The 25,763-nt window shown below is 38.4% G+C and overlaps 1 protein-coding gene across 4 annotated transcripts in view; it reads right to left on the bottom strand.

Annotated features, from left to right (window-relative positions):
* Positions 1–262: 262 nt before the first annotated feature.
* The window catches only part of chd3 (chromodomain helicase DNA binding protein 3), a 64,259-nt gene continuing 38,758 nt past the window's right edge, over positions 263–25,763 (bottom strand). For 2 of the 4 annotated variants that reach the window (XM_084107823.1, XM_084107824.1), the window contains exons 32-40: positions 23,175–23,409; positions 22,965–23,099; positions 21,142–21,270; positions 17,887–17,995; positions 16,932–17,064; positions 13,951–14,146; positions 12,740–12,903; positions 9,973–10,099; positions 263–1,039 (exon numbers count right to left, since the gene is read on the bottom strand). In XM_084107823.1, the coding sequence (XP_083963949.1) occupies positions 936–1,039; positions 9,973–10,099; positions 12,740–12,903; positions 13,951–14,146; positions 16,932–17,064; positions 17,887–17,995; positions 21,142–21,270; positions 22,965–23,099; positions 23,175–23,409 (1,332 nt within the window). In that variant the 3' untranslated portion in view covers positions 263–935. Of the gene's footprint in view, positions 1,040–5,773; positions 6,187–9,972; positions 10,100–12,739; positions 12,904–13,950; positions 14,147–16,931; positions 17,065–17,886; positions 17,996–21,141; positions 21,271–22,964; positions 23,100–23,174; positions 23,410–25,763 lie in introns of those variants that run through there. The other 2 variants (XM_084107821.1, XM_084107822.1) reach the window with 1 other exon arrangement.

Genomic DNA, 25,763 nt, shown 5'->3' with positions numbered 1-25,763 from the left:
CTCTAAATCCCTCCTTTCTCGTCCTTCTGAAGTGCAGCAAAGTGGATTCTCAGCGCTGGAAACAGCGTCTTCTCGACACGAACCAAACTCTTCCAGTCTCAACTACAACTGCAGTGTTTGAGGGTCAAAGTAGACGGTGTTCGTGGGCAGCCAATGAAGACCTTAGACTGGCATTATGCAAATGAGTTACATTGTTACATTGGTTTGTAACAGGAAGTGAGACTGGAATTACTGACGAGCAGTTCAATCGATTCTTTCTTTTAGGAGACAATAACTTTATTTGTCGTGCACTGATCTTTAAAACTTTGCAGATCTTTTACATTCAAAACCAGTTATATTACACACTGCATGAAAGGTAATATTCAAAAAAGCATAATAGGGGCACTAAAGATTGCTTTAAGTTTATGGTTCACGGCGCTTCAAAACTGTCACGCTAGCTTACGATGAGGGTTTTGTTGAAAGACTGCACTATGCTAGAGTAGGCACAGCTCAATGCACAGGCATTTCTCTTGACTAAACCGTGGACTGTGAGGTGCATGCTGTCGGAAAAAACAAACCACTGCGGGTGATGTGAAGCTACTCCACGTACATGCAGCTTCATGTCTGTGTTGAGGGGCGCTGGCGAGATTACGGGACTTCGGATGAACGTGTGAGGCTGATTTGAGACAGATAGCTATGAGAGGAAATCAAATGTTTGTGTGTGTATATGCGCACGTATGTATTCGGGAGGAAACAACCAAAGGCGAGCGTTAGCCCTGCTGAACTTGAGGTGTCGTGAAAGTGCTGCTGTGATACTGAGGGTAGTCTGTTCATTCGTCAAACTGCATGTGTGCATGTGTGTGTTCAGGAATAGTCGTGTTTACGTTTGCATGCAGACGTCCTTTGACTGATTCAGTGTGTGTGTGTGTGTGTGTGTGGTTAGAGAGGTGCTGAATTCAGTCGTCGATGCAGATCACCTCCCCGCTGCGTTGTTCCCGCCGTGCCATCAGAAACTCTACCTCCCTCTCCTTCTTTACCGACATGGGGGGTCCGTTCAACACTGTGGGGAAACAAGCAAACATACATACAGGAAGACAAGTTAATGATCTGTACAATAATTTGCTTTTTTTGTTGAAATCAAAACAGCGAAAGTTAAACCTGACCTTCCAATCTTTATTATTATTATTACATTTTCCATTTCTCACCGGCTCTGACTTCCACTTTCCATCTCATTGGGTTTCATTCACTAACCATGAATATGCACATACTTGAGTGGAAAAAACGTGTGAATGTTTTTACACAGAAATCATGATTCATCCACAAGCTTCTACTGAATTTCTTTTCCTTCTAAATTTAGGATTAAGTTGTTCCTGAATTTTAAATGATGATCACTGCTGCCATTGCTGAGTATTCACGCTCATCCCAAGCATGTACTATAAGTGAATTTGACCCATTGCCTTTTCTAACATTCAGTTTAGAAAGCAGTGATCAGACTTGATGAAGAGGACCGATGGCTCACTCCTTACCAGACAGGAACTAGAAACCTTTTGAATTTCAGTACTTTTAAATGCTAAGAGTGAATTTATGTATCACAGCATTATAACAAAGTAAGAAAAACTTTCATTCATTTTAATCATAATGTCTAAATATTACATCTAAAGTTGGCATGAAATAAAACCCCACCCTATCTTTTTTTGTAAATGCATGTTATAAATCTTATTGTGAGTGATTTATCCATGCATACAAAATTATCATTTTTTAAAATCAGAACAACAAACAAAAACGATAGAATTCTCTAGAATTCTCCACTGATTTAGTCTTAAAGTGCCCCTATTATACTATTTTAAAGATTCCTAATTTTGTTTTGAACAGGTCTACATACATCAAAGGTAAAAAACACATACATTTTCTTATAGTATACATTGAACATCACCTAATTTCTCAAAGAGTCTGAAACTAATAACTAATGTGTGACCCTGGATCACAAAACCAGTCACAAGTCGCACGGGTATATTTGTGGCAATAGCCAACAATACATTGTATGGGTCAAAATTATCGATTTTTCTTTTCTGCCAAAAATCATTCGGATATTAAGCAAAGAGCAAGAAAAGAAGACATTTTGTAAATTTCCAACCGTAAATATATAAAACATTTATTTTTGTGAGTGAATGCAGCACAATCAAGAACATAAATGCACAACTTTAAAGGCGATTTTCTCAGTGTTTCGATTTTTTTGCGCCCTCAGATTCCAGATTTTCAATAGTTGTATCTCAGCCAAATATTGTCATATCCTAACAAACCATACATCAATGGAAAGCTTATTTATTTTGTGGTTTTGTAGTCCAGGGTCACAAATGGTAACACTATATTGTACATAAAACAAACAAAACATAAAACCACATTGTGCTTCATTGTGGTCATCCTTTAATGGGTAAACTTGCATACAGTCAGAGTATTCTATATACCATACATAATAATAATAATAATAATAATAATAATACAAAACCTCATCTTGTATAAAGAGATATATATGAGGACAACAGTACTGAGCATTTTAGTTCACCACACACAAGCACATAGTGAGTGTATAGTGTTTGAAATACTTTAGCTTCATTTGCTGTAGATTTTTTTGTTGCAATCTCACAGTATGACAGACATGATTGCTGCCATTCTTCAAGTCACGTATAAAACGCAAACACTGTCTAACGTTCCAACCGGGAACATCCTAAAGTCTGATGCTCGCTCTAGTGAAGGAACACATGAAGGACTACAATTGGCTTACAATGAATGAGTGCCCATCATTTAGTAAATGGGGTTATAGCATTTAATACCTTTGGTTTGAAGAATGAACCCCCACCCCACCACAAATTACAGGCTACATTCAAATAACCCCCGCTGCGATATCAACACTAATATTTTGCTACTATTACTCTTGCGGAAGAAGAGTCTTTATTTCAAGACATTTATCAAAGTCGACATGTCATCTCCTGGTTGCACAATGTCCCGACAGCCACCCTGACGGAGCACTCGGGGTACCTGTTTTGTCTCAGGCCTAAACATGCAGCGCACTGAGGAGCAGTTGCAAGATCTTCAATAGAAACAATCCCTCTTGGCTTGGGTTCCTCAAAATTACACAACCAAAGTTTTTCCAAGGACAATAACACCAGAGTCGTTTGTTGTGCTACAGGTTTTGGCTGAGATTAATGTTCTTGAGTATGCAAAAAAAACAAAAAACAGAAATGTGTGCACTGGAACAGGCTAATAGTAACGCTTGAGTTCAATTATCTGATTAAGACTGGCACCGTTTCGTAAACACGCAATAAGAGAAGAAGAATGCATGGCTTTCAGATGGGAACGCGTCTGGAAAGAGCTTGGAATGCGTTGAGGCTCCTTTACAAGGGGGAAATGCTGAGCTAGAAACCTGCCGAGTGACTTTCATATCTCTGAGCGTTGTACTGCAAACTCCTGCAGCGTGAGCCAAGGAAAATAATTCATTACTCAGATCCAGATCTCGGAGTGACTTGACTCTCTGCTTCTACAATCAACAACCTTGGAACTATCTGGCTCTCTCTCTCAGACTGTCTCACTCTCTTTCAGGCTGCTTCTTTTCCCAGACTGTCTCTCTTTTCCAAAAATGTCTCTCTGTTTCGGTCCCAGATTGTCTGATTCACTGTATGCTCTGAAATTTAGATTTGAAATGCCCCGTTTAATCATTTTATTGAAATCCTATATACAACACAAGTAAAAATGTTTTTTTAACAGAGCAGAACTAATGAAATATAATTATGAGACGACATTTACAGGAAAACTAAAATTACTACAGTGCCATTCAAAAGTTGGGGGTCTAAGATTTCTTTTTTGAAAGAAATGAATACTTTTTTTTTCAGCAAGGATGAATTAAATTGATCAAATGTGCCAGTAAAGACATTTATGTTATGAAACATTTCTGTTTCAAATAAATGTTGAACTTTCTATTAATCTTTCTTTCTATCAAAAAGAATCCTAAATAAAATGTAGCATGGTTTCCACAAAAAACTTGTTTTCAACACTGATAATAATCAAAAAAGAAATGTTTCTTGAGCAGCAAATCATCATATTAGAATGATTTCTGAAGGATCATGTGACACTGAAGACTGGAGTAATGATGCCGAAGATTCAGCTTTAATAAATTACATTTTAAAATATATTCAAATAGAAAAAAGTTATTTAATTTGTATTAATGACAATATCTTTTTACTATAAATGAAATCAAATAAATGAAGCCTTATTTCAAAAACGTAAAAAAAAAAACCTGTATGTCTGGGAATGTTTGTGTTCCTGTAAACAAACAGGTAATTTTTTTAAATTAACATTTATATGTTTTTTTATATTGTTATTTTTACTGCCTATAATGTTTATCAAAGCCCTCCTTTATGTATACATGTATAAATATTTGGCTTTTTCATCCAAATTAATCAAGGAAATAATTGTCACCGTTAAATTTGTATTCCTACTCAGATCATCTGTTTCTCTGTCTTCATTTTAAACATCTCTTTCGGTATGCCACTTTCTCTGACCAAACATTATCTGAGGGCACCAAGTTTTGCTCCTGCACACCAGCCTGCCTCATGCCTCAGTCTCTCTATTTCTCGGTAAACCAGAAAAACATGCAGAGATGGCAGCTGGCCTCAGTGACCCGGCCTATCCAAACAACCAGCAAACTCACACAATTAATCACTCGCACAGAAGAACCTTCTGCACTCGTACAGTATCAAGCCGACCCAACGCAACCATATGCACAATTAGCTTCAGTCCAGTGATAATACAAGACCATGCACACACACACACACACACGCAAGCATACCGCTACAATAAAACGTGGTGGAAAATAAAGAGCTACTTAAGTGGCTCTCAAGTGTGTGTGCTTGCGCACACGTGGGTGTGTTTGTGCATTTTTGCAGAATGCATGGAGTTCTCACACAACAGTCATGCACTGTATAAATGCGCTGCTGGGGATTGAATCTGGCTCTAGCACAACGCAGGAATTTGGTCGGGCAGGTTGAGTCGTGTGGACTTCTGACCCAGGATCAGCACGCTCCTTCAAAAGGGTAGCTTGAGAAAACCATAAAACTGATCTCAGATCAGGTGCAAAGATATTTCTTTTCTGCGTCGGCCCTCTGGACAGAATGCAAAAGACGAAGAGTCAGTCTTCATATATATGGAGCGCATTCGTGCCACTGTCACATTTCACAGTCCTGGTTTAGGAACGTAGAGAGTCCGTGGCTGGAGGATATTTTGAGAGATCCGCAGTTTCCAGAAAAAAAAGATAGTTCAACTCCACTGTGCCTCCGATTCAAAACAGTTTTGATTGGGTCAGGGGTTTTAATGACAGAAAACAAACATGTGGTATTTGGAATCCTTCACTTCTGACATGGTGAGAGGCTGCATGGGTGTATGTGCGTGTGAGAGAGAGAGAGAAAGAAAGAGAGAAGGAGAGTGGATAAATGATAAAAGAAAGAGAGATTCTGTATAAAGGGATGCAGAGAAATAGTGATTTGTGGCGGAATTAGGGAGGGAAGGTTTCGGGCACTTAAACGAGCACTCTCGCTCCTTCGGCCAAATGAAAAATGAATCTGCTGGGACTTCTCTCGGACCGACAGATGAAAGAAAGAGAACGGGGGGGGAGAAAGAGTGAGAGTGAGAGTGGAAGGGAGATAGAAAGAGAAAAAAAAAAGTGCTGGAAAGAGCAGGAGTGGAAGAAGAGGTCTGTGTTATCGTCGTCCAAACAGCTCTCTTTTCCTTCATTTCTCGTTTTGTCTAAGTATTATTAACCATTTAGCCTTTAAAAAAAAAAAATTCTCAGGAAGTCCAGTCGCACTATAGTATTTTTAGACATTCCCACCTCTTTGTTCCCTCCCATCATGTTTGATTTATTACCGGCTTATTGTTTTTCTAGCCTTTCCATCCCTCACATTCTACAGTCTCTTTCTTCCTCTCGTCTTCCATCCATCACTCTTTCAGGTCATGGTCTTTTGGGCCGTCCGTTGCGTGGCAGGTTCTCCACCGTGTTGCTGAGGCGATACTTGACGATGATGCTGTGCACGGTGGATTTGGGCATGCGGAGCTCCTGCCCGATTGACCCTTCCGACTTGCCGTCCTTCCACAGGTCCACCACCCTCTGGCGCTGCAGCACGTCATGTTCCTTTGTCTTCAGGCAGGACGGGGCTTCTGTGGAGGCAGAAAGGGGGCAGACTGTAGACACTGGGGGGTAGGGAGCGGTCAATCAGTGGCACAGTTGATTAATTGGAGTGGTGAGCCGCCATAATAATTTTTTTTTTTACATTTTTAATTTTTTACTTTCTCTGTGTTGTTCTCTTGTTCGATTTTAGGTTATGTTTGCAATGCTTGAAAATTAATAAACAAAAAAAAAATCAGTGGCACAGTATCAGTCCTCAGTATTGAAAGATAAAAAACAACCCATAACTGTTAGGCAGTTATGCTTAAAACACTCCTGCTGGAAGGAGGCCTTCTCGACCAAAGAAAAAGCATCAAATCTTCCAGTTTTGAACCTCCCGCTCTTACAGCCACAGTCGGGACATCCACTGGCTGCGAGAGAGCAGTGACGCACTGAACTTTCTCAAGGTAAAAAAAAAAAAAAAGAGATGTTAGCGGTTCGAGTGGCTTTTGCCAAAGAAATCTGTGTTGACATAATGTGTCTAAAACCTTTTGCTTCGTAAAGTTCACGACATGTAAAACGCTAAGAGTTTAAGTGGCAATGACTTAAAAAAGAAAACAAGACGTGCTCGCCAAAGTCTTTATTTCTGACAACTTTAAGAATGATCGAGAGTGTGAAGTTACGGCGTCCGCTAGGATTTCTAACCGAGGTGCTCGCACTCCATTTTGTCTCTCTCCTCCCTCTCACTTCTCCTTCTGTCTTTTAGAGAGAGATGTCTGACCGGGTCCAAAAAATGTCCTATTATGGAGTACGCTAAACGGATCAACATAGTCTGTCCTTAATTTTTCTCTTTTCTTTTATATCTCTTTCTCTCTCTCTGTTTTTTTTGTTGTTTAGTCTGGCATGCTGTTTTCATCTCGCTCCCTGGCTCGGTTTAAGCTGGGGTCACCGCAGTTGTCTCAATCAGGGACCAGAAGGTTCAAACGGGCCCCAAGCGGGGCATATTTTTAGCCAGGCGAGGGTTCAGTATGTACAGCCTCAACAAACCCAATCAGCCTCTGCACCCACCAGGATCTGAAGTCCCGGGCTATTTCAGTGACAGACCGAGACTGAAAGAGAGAGAGAGAGAGAGAGACAGACGGAGAGAGCGTCTAGTTCAGCCTCCAGGGGGTTTGAAAAACCGGCGTAAAGGCACGAGCACATTTGTGTTTCTTTATGGGTTTTTTTTACCCTCTTAAAAATATCTGAGTAGAAAAGCAAAAAAATGTTCCCTCGGCTGAGCGATTCCTGGCACAGCTAAAGTCCTGGATAACTGTAATGACATTTTCAGAAAAAGCACCATGGCAAGAAAATATGCCTCCCTTAGAGGCTGCGGTAGAAAGATTGGTATCAGGACTCTCAATCCAGAAACCCTTCGACTGGTACAAACAGTCAGGACGACGGACAGAGTCGGGCCTCGGATAGAATAAACAGAAAACGGCAAACAAAAACTACATTTGTTCTTTTCAGTGCTTCCTGCACACATATGCTGTTACAGAGCTAATATTGAAACAATAAACTCACTGGCAGGGCTAATCTGTTCTCTTGGACCAAAGATGGAGAACGTGAAATTATTTAGCCAAAATTCCACTGGGGGCCCTCTCAAATTAAAATGCAATTAAGTGTCCTAACCAGAATCATATTTTTGCAGAAATATGAATACGTAAAGTGTGACTTATGTCAGTGGTTTTTTTTAAACTAAGGACAGAATATGTGCTTTCATTTATGAACAGTAACATATTGAGCCATGTTTTATGATTTAAAATATATATATACTATGTAAATTAAATATGTGGAACACAAATCATTCCAGGTTCATTGGAAGTTTGGTCACTGATTAAATCTTTTTCAAAGGAACAAATGCTACATCTTCAAAGTGCTTCAGAGACATGTCAGATCCAGCCTCTCATACACTGACCTCACAAATTATTGTGAAATGGAGCATTTGTACACCCACATATACGCCCACATAAACACAAATAGACTTAGAGAGAACGAGTGAGAGAAAACAGTGGGAGAAAAACAGAGGGAAGTTGAATCATGTGTTGATTTTGCCACGTTAATCATGAGTAAAATCTCCATTGAGATCATTTATCCATTACTAAATCACCGCTTGCTTAGTCTCTGCAAGCATACAGGACGACCAGTGCAGTCCATGGTTATTATCGTTAGTATACTGTTAAAAACATTTTTGTTTTGAATTGAAATAAAAGGTGAAATAAATAAGGAAATTATTTTACATTTTTCACCTTTATATATATATATATTAGGTGAAAAACGTAAAATAACTAGGGACAGAATATGTGCTTTCATTTATGAACAGTAACATATTTATTATTTATACAGTAACTAATTATTCCAGTTAGTTGCCAAGAAATGTAGAAATGTTTAGTTTATTAACCTGATACACTAAAGATATGAAACTGGAAATAATTACAATAAATAAAAATAAATAAATAAATAAATAAAAATAACAAAAGCACATAAAAAGATTACTAACAATTATACTAAAGTTAAAATGAAAACTGAAAATGTTCATTTAAAAAATATAAATAAAATCTATAATAGTATATAAACAATACTTAAATAACACTGATGTAATCTGATTCACAAACAAATGATTCATTTGAATGGATTCTTTTAATGAATCAGTTAAAAGACTTACAACATTGGTTTGAATCAGTTGAAGAATGAATTACAATCTGTGAAACAATTGCTGATAAACATCTCAGTCGCTTACTGACTAGATGTTTACTAGACAAAGTGCAATGTGTATGTAAAGATACACATTCACATCAGAGTTGTGCAAAAAAACTGCAATTTAATTTAAAACATGTTACAAAAATTAGCATTGTTTTGTTGGGTGTGCAGTTAGACCTCATTATGGAGAATGTTGCAAAAACATAAATTCTCTTTCACTGCTAAAACTAAATTCAATGGTGTTTTATGGTTTATGGTGTAATTGTTTTTCCCACAAACCTGCTTATCTGAAAATTCACACTTTACTAAAGTTACCCAGAATTCATTGCTCTTAAAGGTGAAGTACTACTCCACTTGTGTCACCAAAAGAACTGCAAATAAATGACTGCTTGCAAACAGGTTTTCAGAACACTCCCCTCCCCATCTGCCATTGGCTGGCCAAACAGTTGGCCCCGCCCCTATCTCACGCCATTGGATGCTCAACCGTGCAGATACATGTTTTGATAGCACCACAGAGCCATACTGTTTACACTTTTCAGCAGAATCAACCTATGAATGGCCTACTTATAGCTGTCTCTGCATATTAAGCTGCGAAATGAGAATTTAACATCCAAAATCATTCACACTTAAGGCATCTAGCAGATGCTCGAATCCAGAGCAGCATACAAGAAGCACTTTGTTTTCACATTTTGAGACTGCCATGAGCAACAGATGGCAAACAAATCTGCCTTTCAAATTTCAACCAACCAACCAACCAAACAAACATGTCAATACCCCCAGCTGGTCAAAACCGATTTCAATTAGACTCTCAATTACACTTGTAATTTAAGAACTTCATAAAGTTTATGTTTAGAATTCCTTACGTCTTTTTCTACACACAGGCAGAGCGTTTCTAAAACCATCACAACCATTCAAATCAACCGTTTCATCACTTTGTGTGCAAGCATACTGTTTAATATGAGCAGTTAATAGAAATTGATCTGTGCATTTGAAAAGCCTTTATAATGGTTCAGAGTAACCCGAGTGTGAGACCACTGGAGGCCTGGTCTGGTTTTGTTTTGGTTATGGGCTCTTTCTGGGGATGGATCAGCAGAACTGACCTGATATGAAGGAGCCAGGGGGCATCTGGCTGTAGTTGGCCCCAGGTAGAGTGAGAGCCGCTGAAGGTGCAGGTGTGAAGGGATGGCCGAAGTTCTGCGGCGTGGCATACGGGCCTGAAGGAATAGGCTAGATGAAGAGAGAAAGAGAGAGAAAGTGTGTCCGTTATGACTCTGAGAATCCAAAGGGACTTCATTTAAAGCAGGTAAAAACACAAACTTAATTCACAGTTGTGTAAAGATTAATTTTAAAACTGCACATTTTAATAATGCCAAGTGGCTGCAACAAATCGTAGGTGGATGTGAGTGTGTGTGCTGCGTCCTAATTTGCATTTCATATTCTATGACGTTTTGTAGCATATATAGTGTAAGTAGTGTTTTCACACTGAAAATTCCAAATAGAATAAAGTGCACTTTAAATTCCCGGATGATGCACTTAATAAACCAGGAAACCACCCGAAGTGTGGAATGTTGGACAAGTCATTCATTTCTGTCAGGAACACTAACGGCAAAGACGATTGACAGACGCCTATGTTGAATGACAAAATAACCAAAATAACCTGATAAAGTTAATACACGAGACGGTTAAGTGCATCATTTGGGACACAGCTCTAGTGTGCTACTTTGGTGTCTGCTGCCTACATTAACAAATTGTGGCACATGTGCTGCCTTCACATACTATCAGAATTATCGTAAATACAAGTTTCCTAGTTAAAAAATTGGACATGAACGCCCTCTCAAGTCTTATTTACCACTGGAATCTCGGGGATAATTGTGAAACCCAAGTTCCCGAGTTGGGCGAGCCATACACTTTAAACATGGCGGAGGGGAGAACGATTGCTGCTGTGACTGGTATGCTTTATTCGTTTTTTTCACAACAGCTACATCGCCTTGTAATTAAAGTAATGCATATTCGATCATAACATACTTCTTGAAAGGCTGGAAAACTGGGTGGGGCTTTCTGGGAAAGTCCTAAAATGGTTCAGGTCATACTTAGATGGGAGAGGTTATTATGTGAGTATAGGAGATCATAAGTCTGAGTGGACATCCATGACATGCGGAGTCCCTCAAGGCTCAATTCTTGCGCCACTCCTGTTCAACCTGTATATGCTCCCAATGAGCCAAATAATGAGAAAGAACCAAATTGCTTACCACAGCTATGCAGACGACACACAGCTCTACTTAGCCCTATCGCCTAATGACTACAGCCCCATTGACTCCCTGTGCCAATGCATCGATGAAGTCAACAGTTGGATGTGTCAAAACTTTCTTCAGTTAAACAAAGACAAAACTGAAGTCATTGCATTTGGAAACAAAGATGAAGTTCTCAAGGTGAACGCATACCTTCACTCTAGGGGTCAAACAACTAAACTTCAAGTCAGGAATCTTGGTGTGACACTAGAGTCAGACCTTAGTTTCAGTAGTCATGTCAAAGCAATAACTAAATCAGCATACTATCATCTAAAAAATATTGCAAGAATTAGATACTTTGTTTCCAGACAAGACTTAGAGAAACTTGTGCATGCTTTCATCACCAGCAGGGTGGATTATTGTAATGGACTCCTCACTGGCCTTCCCAAAAAGACCATAAGACAGTTGCAGCTCATACAGAACGCTGAGCAGAACCAGAAAATATGAACATATCACACCAGTCCTCAGGTCTTTACACTGGCTCCCAGTTAAATTTAGGATTGATTTTAAAGTATTATTACTGGTATATAAATCATTTAATGGCCTAGGACCTCAATATATTGCAGATATGCTCACTGAATATAAACCCAACAGATCACTCAGATCACTAGGATCATATCAGCTAGAAATACCAAGGGTTCACTCTAAGCATGGCGAGTCCGCTTTTAGCTATTACGCCAGCCGCAGCTGGAACCAGCTTCCAGAGGAGATCAGATGTGCTCCTACAGTAGTGACTTTCAAATCCAGACTCAAAACACATCTGTTTAGCTATGCATTTAATGAATGAGCACTGTGCCAATGTTCGTCCGACTGTTTGTACTGTACTGTATTTTATTTTTTATTTTTCTAAACTGTTTTAATTATTCTTATTTCTTTTTATTATTTTAATTTCTTCTATGTAAAGCACTTTGAATTGCCACTGTGTATGAAAAGTGCTATATAAATAAACTTGCCTTGCCTTGCCTATTTACATATATGAATAATCATTTGAAGCATATTGTATGTTTTACACACAGCAAAACTAGCCTGGATTCGACCGAAATTACACTGACTGACTAGATAGGGCTGTGAAAATGTATATGGTTGACAATGAATGGGACGCTAAATATAATTTTAACTTTAATATGATTTTCCCAATAAATAGGCAATAATAAAGGTGTCCTCCTGTTCTTTCCGACAACAAAGCGCTTGAAAAAGCGCAATCACGACTTCAGAAGTGGGAAGTAGGAAATGAACGATAGCATGTGAAGGCAGCAATAAACTGTGCTCTTCACGAGAAGCAAACGAGACAATCACAAATAATTAAAACAAACTCTTTTCTATTTTAGTCATTTTTTAAATTTTATTCATTCTTGTGACGTTATCAGCATCATTACTCCAGTGTTCAGTGCCACATGATGCTTCAGATATCATTCTAATATGCTGATTTGGTCAATTTTATGAGTCCTTGCTGAAAAAAGTATTAATTTATTTGAAAAATAAAATAAAAAATGTACTGACCCCCAAATCGTTTGAATGATCGTGTACATTGTAATAATTGAATGTGAATATGTATATTCATATGTGTTTGCGTGTTTACCGGCGGGGTGTGTGTCTCGTTGCCTTTGTTGGCCAGTCTGCTGAGGATGCTTCTCTCCGACATCTGCAGACGGGCCGTGATCGGCGGGACTCGGGAGAGTGTGGCCGGGAGCCGCGTTACGTCGGCCTTCATGTCACTCAGAAGCTCCTCCAGTTGGTTAAGAACTACAAAAATGTCCATTATTACAACATGCCAATTGCTAAGAGACTAAATACTATTTATAAACTGCCTATCTGTTCACTTACAACCTTTATGAAGACTTTTTTTAAATAGTGTACTAATAAATAAGAACAGGAACATATATTAAGAAAGTAAACAGGGTCAACTTTGATTTCATGTTGACTTTAACAACTGAGGGAGTGGGAAGCAAATATCAATCAATTTATCAATTGATCATATTATTCATTCAAGCCTCGGAACAATTCCAGAAGAGAGGTTTTGAACAGTGTTGTTATTGTTAACTAAAAGTACAACTAAAACTATTTTTCTTGAATTGAAATAAAGCCGAAATTTATTAAAATATAAATATTAAATGTAAAACTTAAACTTAAAAAACAACATGAATAAAATAAATCAAAAACACACATTAATAATAAAAAAATACTAAAACGTAAATAAAAATGAATTAAAGCTACATAGAAATATAAAACACCCCAAAACTAATAAAAATTACAACAACAAAATACTAAAACTTCATGAACAACAGAAATTAACACTGAACATATACAAATAAGAGTTACTATAATAGTATACAGTATAAATTAAACTTGTTTTGAAACACATCAAATAGGCACTTTTTTTTATCAATATCAGCTTAAAACCCGATCCAAAGTTCAGAAAGTGAACTAAAAGTGATACAATTGATTCTGATTGTCAAACGTGAAGTTTACTGGCAGTTCTCTCAGCAATTGCAGGCAATCATACGAGTGACATGCCAAGTAAACTGGTATCCAATAAATGTTTTATCGCTACAGTTTAAACAACACGTTTGGGAAAACTCCAGAACATATTAAAAGTGCCTTGTGTTCTTGAACTGTTCCCATATCAGAGCTGGCAGGAACACTGGTCCCGCTGGATCTACCCAGAAGTCCTTTATCAGACTCTCACGACGCCAGCAAACTTTGTCTGAGTTGCACACAAACATATTCCCTCTGATACATCATTTCTCATTAAAAGATATTTACGAGAAAAATCACACACACTTTCCTTACCCTTATGCAAGACAGCATTGGCAGGTTTGTTTCCAGCAAGCGACTCCTTGCTGAGATGCTGATGTGACTCGGCTAGGCATTCGACCTCGGCAAACCGGGCGTTCAGGGCCATGGCCGGGTGAGTGGGGTCCTGGGTCATGTTGAGGTACGCAGCCCGACGCAACTGCTCCTCTATCACCAGGGCCTGCTCCAGCAACTGAGAGAAAGATGTAAAGATGTGTAAAACTCTATGTTTACAAAATCAGTGCTTCGGAAGTCATGAATTTATAAAAGCTGCCAGCATGCTAAATAAAGCACTGCTGCTAAAAAATATTTAAGCACATCTATATTATAAACTTTCCTTGATCTTTTGTCATATAAGAGGTCATTGTACTATAAAAATATCCTGTAAGTTTCAGAACTCAAAACTTCCTTGTTAGTCCAAAAACAGCTTTGATTGAAACCAAGCTCAGAAAACGACTTGTTTCGGATTTTGTCACATTATTATGCCATAGTGCAACAAAAGACCACCTCTGAAGAGGAAGATCAACACCTACTACTACATCATTGCCTCTTTAGCCCCGCCCACCGATTCGCACATGTCGTGTGGTAGTAAATACGGGACAGATGCAAACACAGGATTACTCCAGTAACAAAACAATAGAGCCTCTGAGGATTACAAGACATTTCCTTGTGATCCTTACATTAAGTACACTTCATTTTCCTGCAGATTCGTTTTTAAACAAGACACAGTTCGACGCAGCTTTTCTGAGAGACTGAAGATAAAGATGATGCACTGGATCCGACAGTAATGTTGCAACACACAAGTGTGAGTAACAGTGTTTTTACCATGTGTCACTATTGCTTTGTCTATCGTTTGTATGTACTTACTTTACTGAAAACAATGAAGGATTAATATAAGTGCGACAAACAATGGTCATTCATTCATAATTTGTTTAAACGAAACACCGTAAGTTATCCTTTGTCTACTATAATCTGGTAACTCCAAGTACTCAAACTGTTATGTATGGCTGAATGTCAGTGATTGCCTTTTTTCAAGTTTTTTTCGTATTTTTGGAAGTTTTCAAAACAATTCCACACGTATAATGGCGTTGAAAATTTGTTTTAAAATGCAAAACTGTTACCCAATCATAGCAGTGGGCGTTTACTTCCAAGTCTTCAATGCAACACGCCCATCAAAATGGAGTGTTTCAAAGAGAGGGACAAAAACAGGGTAGAAAACAGTTGTTCTGCTTAATATATTTGTGGAAACTGGGATTCTTTGGGGAACAGAAAGTTAAAAAAAAAAACAGCATTTATTTTAAATAGAAATATTTTGCAACATTATAAATGTCTTTACTTTCACTTTTGATTAATTTGATGCACCCTTGCCGAATAAAAAAAAAAAAAAAAAAAAATCTTACTATCGCTTGACATCAACTTGGATCTCCTGGATTTCCAAAGTTACTAGCCACTCAGCATTTTCACTAGCCACAATTTTGACCTCGATGCCTTAGGGGAAAAATTGCCATATAGATATTTTTTATCTCATAATTTTGCAGTAGGTTTATTAGGCTGCTGTCACTTTAAGACCTGATGCACGGATCCATTATACTGTTACACGTGTTTTCTTTCTCAACTTCTTACGTTCACTTAAAACATAGCTGACTGTGTTTACGTGAATATTACGGCATTTTGACATTGTGTGTATTTGACTGTTAAAGCGCAATAAGTAGCGAAAAAGAACTCAGTGTTGTAAAGAGAGGCGGCTTTATGTGCTGCACTTTGGGTGTGTGGAAGTGAGTAAAATTATGCACAATACGCGCAATCCCACACCGAAATTCAAGCCCTAAATCAGTGAGTAAGAGTGAGTGAGGCGGGTTTGTGTGTCACTCGCTGTCGTGTTTCTATTCTGTGGAAAATGAGTATTAGAAGAGTTTCCGATATTTCAGTATCGATATGTATCGAAACATTGATATTTTTGACACTTAGTTTATTTTTTCAGATGCCCTTTTAAAAGACTACAATTGAAAAATGTATATGTTATATATAAAATTCAACCCGCCAATATGGCTAGTAGGAGTGACTGCGTTACACACCACTGCTGAAATACACCTGCATTTGGCGGGTGTTAATGTCAAGCCCTGCTGACTATAAACATTTGAATGGTGGTGTAGCTTTTCCTTTTCATTACATCAGGTTGGCACAAAAATAGTCTCAAAAAAGACAAAGTGAGGAAAAGACAATGGAAAAAAGCATCATGGGTGAAAGAGGGAAGCGGCTGAGAGAGCACAAAGGGAACATTAAAAAAAGACAAAAGCTGGATTGAGGGAGAGAGAAACACAGAGGAAAATAGGTCACAAATAAAATGGAATTTAAGAAATTGACCAGAATTGACAGAAGAATTAAGTCTGGAACGATAAACCATTCCAGTGATTTACGAGCATGAGAAAGCACCAGCTTCCAATTAAAAGAGGTTCCACTGGAATAACAGCGGCTCTCAGGTTGCTCAACGCATACGGGATTATGTAAGAGAAGAAGAGAAAGACAGAGCGAGTGAGAAAGAGCAAGGGAGGCTGAGAAAAGAAAAAGGAGGATGTAGAGAAAAGGATATGAAACATGTGATGAAAAGAAAAACAGGAAAAACAATGAGAGACAGGGCTGTTTCACAAGAACGAGTGTCAGCATATTCAGGTTTTGTGTTTGCGATTGCGGTGCATCAACATGTAGAGATAAAATCTTCAGGCAAGAGTCAGACAGACAGCAGAACAAAAGGTAGAGAAAGAAGCATGCCAAAGCAAGACACACAAGTATATGATTATGATACAAACGACTGAACAAAAGAAGCAGCTTTCAAACAATGACCTACCACAACGCAAGAAAAGAAAAGTGTAAAAAACTACAAAAGCCACAGTAAAACTCGACCACGGATATCACAACAAACAAAAAGAAAAGAAACGAAACAATTTTTTGTTTAGTTATATTCTTTATATACAACATACCTTAAACCGTCTGGCCAGGAACTTGTTTTTCATCTCTAAGAAGTTTCCCTTGTTGGCTTGAGTTTTGAAAGGTTCGTTGACGATGGTGAACTGAGGGTCGTTCTGAATGTCCTGCCACCGGGCATAGCCATGGCTTCGATAGGTCAAGGATCAAACTACAATTCCAGGGTTTCTACACATTTTCCTTCCCAATTCCATACTTTTCCAGACTCAAGCTCTCTGTAGATGTTAATAGACCATCTTTATTTTCTGTTCTTTTCATTGGTTTTCTCAAAGTGATAATATGGCTAGAGCTCTTCCCATAATGTTACGCATGAGATCAGTACGAGGAGAGTAGACGGTCTTTTGTGGCTGTTTGAACACATTCGATCACATGAGTGTTTACACTATGAAAGCAATCCGGCCGAATGTCGACTACATGTTGACTACCTCTGGAAGTGGTGGAAAGTGGACAAGCTCAAAATGTTTTAGACCCCGTTTACACCTGCATTTAGAGTCGTCCACCCTTTATCCGATCGACCAAAACTCATCTTAATACCAGGTGTAAACGCGGCCTTAGATGATCGTTTGCTCTTTTATCTGTTGCTGGTTTGAGTGGCACACACACATTCGTTCAAAAGAAACAAACTGGTAAAGACAAACATGAAATTGTGTGCCTTGAATTCACTCAGTTGTGTTCGACAAAATTACCTGGAAATTACTCAAATCAAATTCAATACTTTTCCAAACCTCGTAGGAAACCTCATAGGAAGTGTAAAGAACTTTATTTTCATAGTGTTCGCTAAAGCAATATGAATGTATTTGCAGGAACTCGATTTTTTCCATCTCATTTTATTGCCTTGTTCTTCTTGGCTTTGAGCTCTAAACAAACGTTTCATTTAGCAAACGCAGTATAAATATACATTAATGGCACTGGATTGTTTCTACGGTGACAGCAGCCTATCTCCAAGGATACCACACGATGCCTGCCAGCAGCCAGAAGTCGTGTCGCCGGTGCCAGATCTCATTGATCTTGCCTGATGAAATGGCCGCCCGCTCCTCGTTCTGCCAAAGAGTGTGAAGCTCTGTGCAAAAGAGAAAAACACAACACGGCCAGATATCATTTACTATCCGCTTATACCCGATGACGCGTAAATAAACAAAAGGCAACAATCCTCCAACAACATGGCTAGCATGCATATAAATCGTGTTTATCTAGCTATAAACGAAATGATTTGTCCAGAGTGCTGTATGCTTAATGTTTGCTTGAAATGTTTTATCGACGCTGGTGAAATGTTTATAGCTACAGTAAGTATAAACCCCTTGATGTTTAGTTGTTCTCTTTTAAAGTTGTAAATTAAACTATGCAAAGTGATTGGCTTCTGGGAACTGAAACTATTTATAGCGACTGCGGCTGGGAAAAATCAAAGAAATAATAGACCAGAGAATGACAACTAGCGTAGCTTGCTAACTAAGGGTTGTTGAGATGACAGGTGTTGGAATTGAGTATCTAACTGGTATTTGATCATGAACAGGGCGGTCATAAAAAAATTATGGCTGATGCTGATAAGCCGATAATTTTATGGCATTTTATGAATCTCTGGGAGTTTGAAATGGTAAAAAACAAACCCAAATTCAATGTTTTTCAAGTGACCCTCCCCCTGATGATCTTAGTCAGGTGATGAATCATATTAGACAGTTCAGTGTGTTGGTTATTACACTTATCTTTAAAAAATGTCTCTGATTTTGTAATGGGAAATGGCGCACCTACTCCAGAACTTTCCCTTTATATTCCCAATGGTCCCATTACAGTATCCACCCTCACCACACAACAATTATTCAGAGTATTAGTCTCGCAGAGAAATACTGATGCATGCACTTATACAGTATCTGCACACAAAATATAAACACACAAGTGTACATTTACATGCTGATTGACCATGAATTTAAGCAGAATGCATGAAATCATAGGTTTTCGCATTTCAACACAAGTCATTTTAGGAAATAATCAATGGTGAACGATGGAAAATAATCTAAGGGAAGTCTTCGTAAACCACTGACAGATGAAATCACTGCTTGCTGTTCCTGGTAAAACCGCTCAGCGGAAGCTCAGAGAGGCTGAACTGCTCCTTCACAATGTAACCACACTGTCATGTTACTCAACAACACACTGTTCCATTGCGCTTTATCATAACAGCACAAGCTTCACTTTACATGAGTGAGCAGCTTTACATCATGTCGACACAATGACCTGGCACATGTTACTGTGCTTGTCAACACGTGGCAAAAAATTTACTAGCGGGATGTACGAAGGATAAACATGGATAAAGGTCAAGATGTAGGAGTCAGAATAGAGCTATTAAACCAGCCATATGTATATCAAATAAATATGAATATCAAAAATGCATCCGTAAGCTGCAGGGTGTCATTACTGTGCTATTAGCGACACCAAACAAAAATGAACAAATGTTGTTTCTAAACACGGTCCTGTTGGCCCCTACTGGAAGATGCCATAATTACACCATCAGAAGACACACAGCATCTTTCTCCATTGATGGCTTTTCAAAATTAGCTGTGTAATCTGACTATTGTTTTTCAAGCAAAATGTTTTTATATAATGGATTTTGTTGGAAGGCTCTTAAAAGCATGAAATGTTTATTTTGCCATTGACATCACAGCTCATAATAGAGTGGTCTTGCCCATACAGCAAAAATTTCATTTATATAGCTAACATAGATGATAAAATATATTGATATTATATTAATGTATTTTGCTAAGCTTACTTATATAAACAACGTTCAAAAAATATATTAGCAAATATATTTTCAATGTATATATTTATATTGTCCAAAAAAAATTGAAATATTTTGTCGTAAATATTGTCTTGCAACTTGAAGTACATTTTATAATATATTTTGGCATTTGAAGGTTTAAACTAAATATATTTGAAAAATATGCTTTCTTAAGCATACAAGTTTACAACATAAAGTGAAAGGTATACTATGTAACTTTTGTTGTTCAAAATTAACTAAATTTAAATAATAGGTCAATAAAGTCAATAAATCATCAATACTTCTTCCAAAACGTTTTTTTTTTGTCTTACCCTGATTCACTATGGTAAGCCTATTACAAGTGTTTATATTTTAGACCTGTCGGGATGGTTTTTAGGGGATATTGTGTACATGCGTCACTCGCCCATGCGTGTCTCGTCATATCCGTAAATAGAGAAAACTTGCTCCGGCTACTTTGACGTGTGTCTGGTGTGGGAGTGACAGAGGCTAGTTTCACAACGAGAGAGAAAGGTTGACATGGAGAAGCTAAATCTCCAAACTCCAGGGAATAAACCCGTTTAAACAAACGCCGAACAGAGGAGATTCTGCTGGCAAAAAGAGAACGAGACAGAGTTCGTAATAAAACAAGAATCAACATTGACTTGGCTTTTCGGAGATGGCGAGAACTGAGGGATTTGAAATGTTGTAAAAGCGACACGGAGATGATGTTTTTATCACTCAACAGGTGAGTAAGGTATTTTATTGAACAGATAAATTGCCATATGTAGCTCTCTAACAGAGTTCACTGTAAAGCATTATTGATATTGAAGGGGCATTTCATCATAGTTGTTGAAGCACTGTGCTGGAATTTATTTTCAAGGAAGTACCGTGTGTATTAATGGGTAAAGCTAGAGTAACATCTTCAGCTAGTCAGCTTGAGATCCTTTCCATCTAAACGGGTTACTGTATATCTCTCAAGTCTAGCACTGAATGCTTTATGAGCAGCAGGATAATATCTCTCTCTCTCTCTTTTTAGTTATTGAGTTAAAGAACCATATTCATCCACACAGTCACACAGAGCCAAAGCAAAACCAAAACAATGTTCATCTGCAAAATGCACACAGTTTTGTTTTGTTTTTGGTCCTGCTAGAGGGCCAAAAGTTACTTAATGTACCTTTAACATATAATCTACATACATTTATATATATATATATATATATATATATATATTTATTTATTTATTTATTTATTTATTTTTTCTGAATGGCGGGGCTGTGCAAGTACTCAGTCATATCAGCATTGTCTTAATTTGATTATTCACTCACATTATTTAATAGCTCAGGTAATTGACACTAAAGTTTAAATAAAGTAGCCTACACACTGAGATGGCAGATTGAAAGTATTTCAACACAGACAAAATGCCACACAGCAGCTTTAAACAACCCAATGGTTGAGTTTACCTGTGAATCCTCCATCTGCGATGTTGAACATGAACCGTGGGCGCTCTGTGGGCTTGCCGTTACCTTTGGGCACTTCCTCCCTCTGCCCTCTGCCATCCTTCCCAGCATCCCTTTCACCCTTCACCTCCTCTGTGTCCCGATGGAAAAAAGGAAAAAACAGGTTTACATCATGTTTAATTTAGTAATTGACCCTTCACAGGGAGTCTGATTGACAGGCGATCTGACCAATCATAATCCGCCATCCGCCATTTTTGTCCCACAAAGCAGTCAGGAGAGTTAGTAGATTAACGTTGGAGGGTTTGAACTTGAAAAACTGTGTGTACTGATGTCTTTCCGCGGTTAAAACAACATTCCTTCTTATGTTCATTCATGTTTATTTGATGCTATAAATTAACTAGAAGGAATAGAAGTTCACGAGCAGTGGGGTGACCACCTGCTAATAAGCCCAAGGGGGGACAAGGGGTATGTTTCTGAGGGACAATGTGGGACACTGCCTGGCGCGGCGGTGCCCCCACCCCATGGGCAGACTCACTGTGGATAGTGGTTTACCCATTTCTAGCACATACCACCTTACATCATGGTATATTAATAATGCCCTATTCCCCTAAACATGTATAATTGCTGATGTATGCTCATGAATAGGCCAACCAATGTGTATTTTTTTCTAAATAAAGATTCATAATATTTTGAACATTCAATGAATTGACAGATGCACTTCCACTTACGATTTAGGCTACTATTTAATTTAATTTATTTTTCATTACAATTTATTCACTTTAAATAAATTATAATATAAAATTATAGGATTAACAGGAATTGTAGTTGTTCAACACCACAGGAACAGTTAGAAAAAAAAGTATTTTCAAAAAAAATATACGATTGACATCGTATTCCCCTCCATGTCCGATTGAGAAGGACGTTTTGCAAAGGTCACAAAAAGCCCTCTCGGTATCCCCCTCAACACCTTTCAGCCACAAATATTCATTTTCCCAGTCTTTCTTGAACCCACACCTTCTCTTTTTAATTGATGATGGCGGTGCCTCTCAGACAGTCTCTTTCTCCATTTTTCGAATTGGAAAGCGCGCATCTAAAAGTTCCTTCCCAGTGTGTCTGATATGCGCGTGCGTGCGCTGTCATGACAACAACGAAAAAGTTGACAACAGTCAGCAGTTCAACTGAGGGGTGGGTGTGGCAACAATAGCGTGCTGAACTGTCAAGTAATGTTCGTTTGGCTGCCTGGGGCTCGAGGATATAGAGCGACCAACTTTTTTTTTGAGCAAGCATGGATTATGCGTGACACGGTCTCAATTTGCGGGACGCATGAATTGGGCTTCAAACGCTGTGCGCGCACGCGCTACGCGGGACGGGTGGTCACCCTACTTCAAACGCTGTGCGCGCACGCGGTACGCGGGACGGGTGGTCACCCTAACGAGCAGCTTTAACTGAGGCGCCACAGCGATCTGTCAGACACATTAAAGAGCCACAAAACGGTATTTATTGTTTACATTTCTTTAAAAAATGACCAAATTTGAAAGGTGAGACTTTGTTTCATATCAAAAGTAACCTGGTCTGTCCTGTCTATCAGCATGTTGTCAGTGTCCTCTCTGCTCCACGATGTATTTTTCACTGTGTGAGAACATGGTGGGGCATGGCTTGTCGGACATAGCATCTGTAACTCTTTGCAAACGGTCAATTGGATGCACTTACTCAGTTTTTGTGACAGACTGTACAAACGCCTTTGATCAGGTGGTTTTTATTCTTCTCTATGCCACTATGAAACATACAAAATGCTAAGAAAGAAAGAGTAGCATTGTAACATTCACCTTTTTTGACATCAGAAGATTGATCCAACTTCTCTTTCTTTTCTGTCGTTTCTGTAGGAGGAGACGTCACTTCACTCTTCTCTTTCTCTTCTCCAGTCTTCTCTCTTTTCTCTCCCTTGTCCCCTTTCAGAGCCTCTGTAATGACAGACAACAATCAGCCCTCAAATGCATTACAGCCAATCCGATTTCAGCAGTTTCTGCCACAGGTACCTCTGCTCTCATCTTTAATGGACGGGGAATCAGACGTTTTCTCTGGGGAGGCGTCTTTTTCAGTGCTCTCCTCGTCTTGTTTTTCTTTCTCACTCTTTTCTTTCGGAGAAGACTGAGAAATGTCAGGGTTTTCTTTCGTTTTTGAGTCATCGGATGCTCTGGTTGGACTTTCAGATGTCTGAGCTTTTTCACTGGTTGCGGGATCTTTCTCACCCTCTTCCACAGTGGTGGAAGTCTGGAAGAAGAGACAGAAACACTCTCTTTATTTGACTTTCGCATGTCTTTACATGAAGTTACAGTCTACAAACAAACACTCGCAGCGGTACTTCCAGCTTCTTTAGGCACCCCGGAAAAGCCATTTACAGCCATTCAAAAGCTGCATCCTGACAAAATCATTTCGTACCAAGCAACAAATAATTCATAAATATTTAATTATATTAAAACAGATGTTTATTTCATTACATTATAGCAGATGTTCCGCTAAGGACGGTCACTAATGCAGGATTTGGGACTGTTTGCTTCCTGCTTCTTCAGGGATCCATCCTGGAACAGAGCTGTTTTACATTAGATTTGTTCAAATTGAGCTGAAAATAACCAAAAGTGGTTAATAACCATGTGGTTAAAACACTCCCTTTGCAAAAGATTGTTAGAGATTTGGGACTTTAGATTTCCATCAGGATCTGTGGATCTGTCATCACTTATCCGCCCTTATGTTGTTCCAAATCTGTTTGACTTTTTCTTCTGCAGAACATAAAAGAAGATATTTTGAAGAATGTTGGTAGCCGAACAATTTTGGTGTCCACTGACAAAAAACAACAACAATGACACGTTTCTCAAAACATCTTCTATGTTCCACATGAGAGTGAGTAAATGAAGACAGAAGGCAAAATCATATTTGGGTGAACTAAGCCTCTTAAGTACAAACAAAAGCAGCTGTTATATAGTCTGATCAAGGTCAATTATCTTTACTTAGGGTGTGAAATGTTTAATTTTGCACAGGTTGTACTTGTTAATTTTTACTTCAATATACTACCATTAAAAACTATGGAGTCAGATTTTGTTTGAATGAAATAATTATTTTTATTCAGCAAGGATGCATTAACCTGATCAAAAAGATACAGGAAAAACCTTTACAATGTTACCAAATTAAAACTGTATTTCGCAAAAATATTAAGCAGCACAGCTGTTTTCAAAATTAATAATAGTGCATGTTTCTTGAGCAGCAAATCAGCATATTAGAATGATTTCTGAAGGATCATGTGACAGATTCAGCTCTGGTGAACATGAGCAAACAATAAAATGATCTTACCGACCCCAAACTTTTGAACAGTAGTGTGTGCCACACTCTAAATCATAGGTTTCACTTTACAGTAACTTTAACATTTAAAAACATTATTACATTATATAATTCTTAACAGATCATTAAAGCCACCACTAAAAGCAGCTTGCCTGAAGAACCAAAAGCAAACCAAACCAAAACACCAAAGCAAACATACACGCATGCTCTCTCACACACTTTCTGAAACACTAGATTTATACCTTGCAACAGTTTAAACTTAACCTAAAGAAGTGGTTGAAAGACGGTCAGATTTGTGATCATTAGCACAAAACTGGTTAATTGGGGTATTGTTAAAAATGTAAGAAGGTAAATTTAAAAGGGAACTGTAAATAGTTGTAAAGGTATTGCAATTGCATGTTTGTTGAGATGATCCTTTTGTAGGTGTTTTATCTGTATTTTGTATTGTGAATGGACTCATCAGTGGGAATGCTCATTGTCCACTGTAATAACCTGCTGTCACTTTGCCTCTGCCCAGGGACTACAGACGAAAATTAGCTTGTAGCTATCTCTGGTCTGTGCAACACATTTGTTGTGCAATGTCCCTGTCAAATAAACAAATAAATAAATAAATAAAATACTGACAGGTTCATGTATTCGTGTTTTGCTAAACCTGTGCAATAAAATAATCCCTGCTACACACCGACACACACATTTGTTTATCATGCTGGAGATTTTATATTCTTCTATTGTTTTTATTCTGAGATGACATTTAATAACCCTTAAATGTAAACCTAACCATCACACAAACATTTATGCATTTTCAGAAAGTCATTATTTAGTATGCTTATTAAGCAGTTTTCCTTGTGGATTGTTGGATGGTCTCCACAATGTAGGTGATTTCAGATTTTGCATTTAGTCCTCTAAATGTAGCCAACACACACACACACACACACACACACACATTGGGTTTCCATGTTTTATGGGGACTTCCATAGACATAATGATTTTTATACTGTACAAACTGTATATTCAACCCCTAAACCTACCCATCACCACTGTTGTGCCTGAACGCGTTCATTGAACGATAGTATATTTTGGGCGAACGTGAACTGAACGTACCATAATACTGCCTGACGAACGTTACTGTGAACTCGTTCATTCTGGTGTCTGTGAACGGCACGCTCTCTCAGTTTAACTTCGTTCAATAGGGTGCCAGATTTCTATAGAGCCTTCCAGGCGAAAACCCGCCTAAAACACACCGTAAACCGGCCTTAATATGTAGCGGAAAAAACACCCAATCTGACAACACC

The sequence above is a fragment of the Abramis brama genome, assembly GCF_963993115.1.
Source record: "Abramis brama genome assembly, chromosome: 3".
Classification (NCBI taxonomy): domain Eukaryota; kingdom Metazoa; phylum Chordata; class Actinopteri; order Cypriniformes; family Leuciscidae; genus Abramis; species Abramis brama.
The sequence above is the reverse complement of the archived record's forward strand: the minus strand, read 5'-3'. Positions and strand labels throughout refer to the sequence as shown.